Here is a 4,923-nt window from a genome sequence, read left to right as displayed (position 1 = left end):
TTCTTATTGAATCAATGTGTATTAATTTCTTCTCTTATATACTAGTAACTAGCACTTTGAATCCAAATGCATTTTCTGTCCTTCAAGAAGGAAAATCATAATTAACCCAATTGAAGCTTTTAAAACAGTGTCAGATCTCATGACCATAATTGAAGAACAATGGTGGATAATCATAATTAATTGCCTTCTAAATTGAAAATTAAATAAATATAAGAAGAAAAACTAGAGTCTTGGGAAGTTCTATGTTGAAATAAAGAATAAGTTTTATTATTATATGCATTTGTTAAATCTGGTTGCATACTTTTATTCATTGAAAACTATTGAGTTCAACTCATATAAAATGTTTGATTCTTGCCAAATGTTATTGCTGCACCTAATCAATTGTACTTATAAAACTTATGCCAAACACTAGCACATGTATTTGCAAGCATACAATGGACTATTTTGGGTGATATTGAGTCTGATATGCATATTTTCTATGACTGCCCTTTAGCCATCTAGGACTGTTTGGGTGCATTTCTTGACATTATTTTGATGTATCATCATTAATTTCAAGACCATTTTGAGGTGCTGCAATCTTTATACATAAAACCATCAATTTTAATACTCATTTTCTGTACTCTCTTTTAATATTCTATTTGAATATAATATGCAAAACTAGTTAATGAGCTTTTTGATTTCTTGGCTGCAGGAATTGACAATGGACTATTATTTGGTGTGAGATTAAATCACTGGCAACACAACGATTGGTGTAAGCCACGGATCAGTCTGGACTTATACATTAAACGACGGGGCTGTTTTCACAGGATTTATTTACTACAACCTCATCTATACTATATGACGTACCTTTTCCACAAGAACATATCAACGTTGTCGTTTTTTATTTGATTGGCTGGCTCCATTATTCTTCTTCTTCTTCTCTGAGAAACCCTACACTATCTCACTCTCATTGTCTCTCCCAATTGCCCAAATGCCAAAACCCTAACACGCTTTTAGATACTCCATGGATACCCACTCACCTCCAAAGCCTCAATTAATCCAACCACAACTCCTTCAAACCATAGCCCAAATCCTGACCTCCTCGAATGCCCCACTCCATTCACTGACCCCCTACCTTCCCCACCTGACCCAACCCATCCTCCTTTCCCTCCTTTCCTCGAAAACTCTAGCCTCCCGTCCTTACACCCTCCTCTCCTTCTTCAGGTTTCTCCAATCCCACTCTCCCTCGCTCACCGCCTCCCCTAATTGCGTCCTCTCTATCCTCCCCTCCCTCTTCTCCCACAGCAAATTCTCTGACGCCAAGTCCCTCCTTGTCTCCTTCATCCCCTCTGATCGCCAGCCCCAGTTGCACCGCCTCATCCTCCACCCTAGTCCCGAGGTCCCCAAGCCCTGTAGAGCACTTCTAGACACTTCCATTGGTGCCTACGTCCAGTTGAAACAACCCCACCTCGCCGCGCAGATTTTCAAGAAGATGAAGCGGCTTCGCCTCCCTCCCAAGTTACTCACCTGCAATACTCTCCTCAATGCCCTGGTAAGACACCCATCTTCTTATTCCATCGCCCTGTGCAAGGAAGTCTTTAACGATGCTGTTAAGTTAGGAGTGAAGCCAAATACGAACAGTTTTAATATTTTGATATATGGCTATTGTTTGGAGAACAAGTTTGGAGAAGCTTTGGACTTGGTTAATAAGATGGGTGATTTTGGCTGTTCACCCGATAATGTGACTTACAATACGATTTTGGACGCGTTTTGTAAAAAGGGGAGGTTGAAGGAAGCGAGGGACTTGTTGCTGGATATGAAGAATAGAGGATTGTTGCCAAACAGGAACACGTATAACATATTGGTCTGTGGGTATTGTAAATTAGGGTGGTTGAAGGACGCTGCAAAGATTATGGAGTTGATGACGCAGGACAACTTGTTGCCGGATGTTTGGACTTATAATATGCTGATCTGGGGGTTGTGTAAAGAGGGTAAGATTGAAGAAGCTTTAAGGCTAAGAGATGAGATGGAGAATTTGAAGTTGTTGCCAGATGTGGTCACATATAACACGCTGATTGATGGGTGTTTTGAGTGGCAGAGCAGTTCGGATGCATTTAACTTGATTGAGGAAATGGGTGAGAGGGGAGTGAATCTAAATACGGTTACTCACAATATAATGGTTAAGTGGTTTTATAAGGAAGGGAAAATGGATGAAGCAAGTGATGCTGTGAAGAAGATGGAAGAAAGTGGGTTTTCTCCCAATTGTGTTACCTACAATACTTTGATAAATGGGTACTGTAAAGCAGGGAACATGGAGAAAGCGTTTAGAATGATGGATGAGATGGGTAGGAAAGGCTTGAAGATGGATGTTGTTACCCTTAATACTATTCTACACACTCTTTGTGGGGAGAAGAAGCTTGACCAAGCATACAAGTTGCTTACTGGTGCCAGTAAGCGTGGTTATATTCTTGACGAGGTAAGTTATGGAACTTTGATGATGGGATACTTTAAGGATGAAAAGCCGAGCAAAGCCTTGGAGGTTTGGGATTCACTGAAAAAGAAAGGGATCCTTCCCAGTATTATCACCTATAACACTATAATTGGAGGGCTATGCCGGTTTGGAAAAACTGATCAAGCAATAGACAAGTTGAATGAGCTTCTAGAGAGTGGTTTTGTCCCTGATGAAACTACATACAACACAATTATACATGGTTATTGCCGGGAGGGTGACATTGAGAAAGCATTTCAGTTCCACAACAAAATGGTTGATAATTCATTTAAGCCGGATGTAATTACGTGTAATATTCTTCTCCATGGACTTTGTAGAGAGGGAATGCTGGAAAAGGCTCTTAAGCTTTTCAACACGTGGATTTCGAAGGGGAAATCTATTGATGCAGTTACTTACAACACATTGATATCGAGTCTATGTAAAGAAGGGAGATTTGAGGATGCTTTTGATCTTCTCGCAGAAATGGAAGAGAAGAAATTAGGGCCTGATCGGTATACATATAATGCCATCCTTGGTGCGCTTACAGATGCAGGTAGGATTAAAGAAGCAGAGGAGTTCATGTCAAAAATGGTTGAAAATGAAACTCTACATGATCAGCCCTCACAAAGGCCCGAGGAAGATGTGGTAACTCACGAATCCCTAGAGGAATCTGATTCAAGTTCTATTGCTTATTCAGAACAGATCAGTGAGCTGTGTACTCAAGGGAAATACAAGGACGCAATGCGCTTTTATGAAGAATCGACTCAAAAAGGTGTCACCCTCAATAAATCAACCTTATTTAATTTGATGGATGGGCTGATCAAGAGGCGAAAGAGTATATCAAAGGCTGCTCGAATGTAGTGACTCCTACATCTCTTATGGACGGTATCCAATGGTGTTGCTCATCACCATGCTTCTGCATGGCTTTGCACATAGATGGGAAGAAATTCAGGTTTTTTTTAAAGTACTTTTCATTCTTATTACTTCAAATACTTAAATGGTTCTGATGATGTTTAAAAAATCATTTGTATACTATTTGACTCGTGTTGGAAGGTGATGTAACTGTAAGAAGAGGTGCTACAGTTATATGATGATAATCGATGATACCGAGTGAGTTATTTCCTCTTTTATTCTTTATTAAAAGAATTACCTATGTTACAGGCTCACTCAACAAAGGATATAGCTCAAGGTGAAAACGGGCTGATGGATGATTTGATGTTTTCTCAACTTCTGCATAATGTTCTGGCAGCTATGGCTTGGCACAAGGCAGAGGAGGATGTTCTACTTAAGATAAAAGCCACCTCTGAAGGAACGAGTAAAAGATATCCTCCCTTGTGCTTTGCTGATGCTCTCCTTATCTTCTGTGAAGGTGAAACCAACTGTCCTCTTTGTTGCTTATTGCCTTGAGGTGTTTTGGCAGCTCTCTAGACTTTCTCCTAACCCTGACAAGAGCAACGTGTTTGGCAAGAACAGATCTTGAGATTGCTTGGATATAATGCAGGTTGTCTTCCTGTTTGGTACCTCTATGTGCCACTGATATCTTCCAGACTCGAAGGATTCAACTGCAGAACTCTAATGTGCCACTGAAATTGATTGGGCCAGAAAGGACAGAAAATGAGTTACTAGAGTGACTTGTTATTAATTGTTAGAGCATTGTGGTTGTCAATAAGCTCGAGCTTAAACGGCATCCCCTCGTTTCAGGAATAGTGGAAGGTTACTGGATTTAATACCAATGGGTGCATTTGAGACTTACAATAAAACAATGGAGCACTCAAAACTGCAATCAAGATCAATGCAAGGTGGTGCTTTCTATACATTGGTCTCATAATTTATCTTCTTTTCGTTGAAGTTATGTTTAATTTCGCATGTAATTTATTTCGACATTTTTGTAGAATTCCCAAGTTCATGTACAGAAAACGGGAAAAATGGAAAAGACAGAAATTGGCTGACGTGCCTTCTAAACGTGACATGCATATATTATGAGAGAAATGCTTGGGGTTCGATTTTGCATGGGTCTCGAGCACTGAGACTTTTTTTAACTTAATGATTAAGTAAATAAGTGTTTTTCTAAATGACGTTATGAAATATTTAATGATATAAAAAATGTATGAAAAAAAAATCAAGAAGAAAAAAAAAGACATTTAGCTTTAGAGAAATGTTAGTATGTTGCTTGAGTTTGGCTCTTCACTTTGGCTGCTTATGTATTTAAATTTTTTATTTAATAATTAAGAAAATGACTTTTAATATATTAGTATATATTTTTTTATTTTTTAAAAATATTTAAATATGTTAAAAAAAATGAAAAAAAAGAAAGAAAAAAAAAAGAAGAAGATAAATTTATAATAGGCGCACGCCAGCAATCATCGCTGGGCGGTAGCCTAACACTCCACAGTGAGTATAGCACGACATATATTAGAAGGGACTTTATCCTTTATTTCTCTTCGCAGAGATGTTGA

At 38.7% G+C, this 4,923-nt stretch overlaps 1 protein-coding gene across 4 annotated transcripts; it reads left to right on the top strand.

Annotated features, from left to right (window-relative positions):
* The first annotated feature begins 696 nt into the window (after positions 1-696).
* On the top strand, positions 697-4,473 carry LOC118348998 (pentatricopeptide repeat-containing protein At2g16880-like). 4 transcript variants are annotated; one of them, XM_035691893.1, is made up of 3 exons: positions 697-3,419; positions 3,629-3,836; positions 3,969-4,473. In XM_035691893.1, the coding sequence occupies exon 1, from the start codon at positions 1,004-1,006 to the stop codon at positions 3,326-3,328; it is 2,325 nt and encodes a 774-aa protein (XP_035547786.1). In that variant the 5' UTR covers positions 697-1,003; the 3' UTR covers positions 3,329-3,419; positions 3,629-3,836; positions 3,969-4,473. The 4 variants fall into 4 exon arrangements, with proteins under 4 accessions (XP_035547786.1, XP_035547785.1, XP_035547783.1 ...); XM_035691892.1 differs by having other exon boundaries at positions 3,941-4,473; XM_035691890.1 differs by having other exon boundaries at positions 3,629-4,473.
* Positions 4,474-4,923: the final 450 nt, after the last annotated feature.

This window comes from Juglans regia, chromosome 7, assembly GCF_001411555.2.
Source record: "Juglans regia cultivar Chandler chromosome 7, Walnut 2.0, whole genome shotgun sequence".
Classification (NCBI taxonomy): Eukaryota; Viridiplantae; Streptophyta; class Magnoliopsida; order Fagales; family Juglandaceae; genus Juglans; species Juglans regia.
The sequence above is the reverse complement of the archived record's forward strand: the minus strand, read 5'-3'. Positions and strand labels throughout refer to the sequence as shown.

Bases quoted from the DNA above. Each gene is read 5' to 3' on its own strand.
- LOC118348998 (XM_035691893.1), top strand. From the start codon at position 1,004: ATGGATACCCACTCACCTCCAAAGCCTCAATTAATCCAACCACAACTC.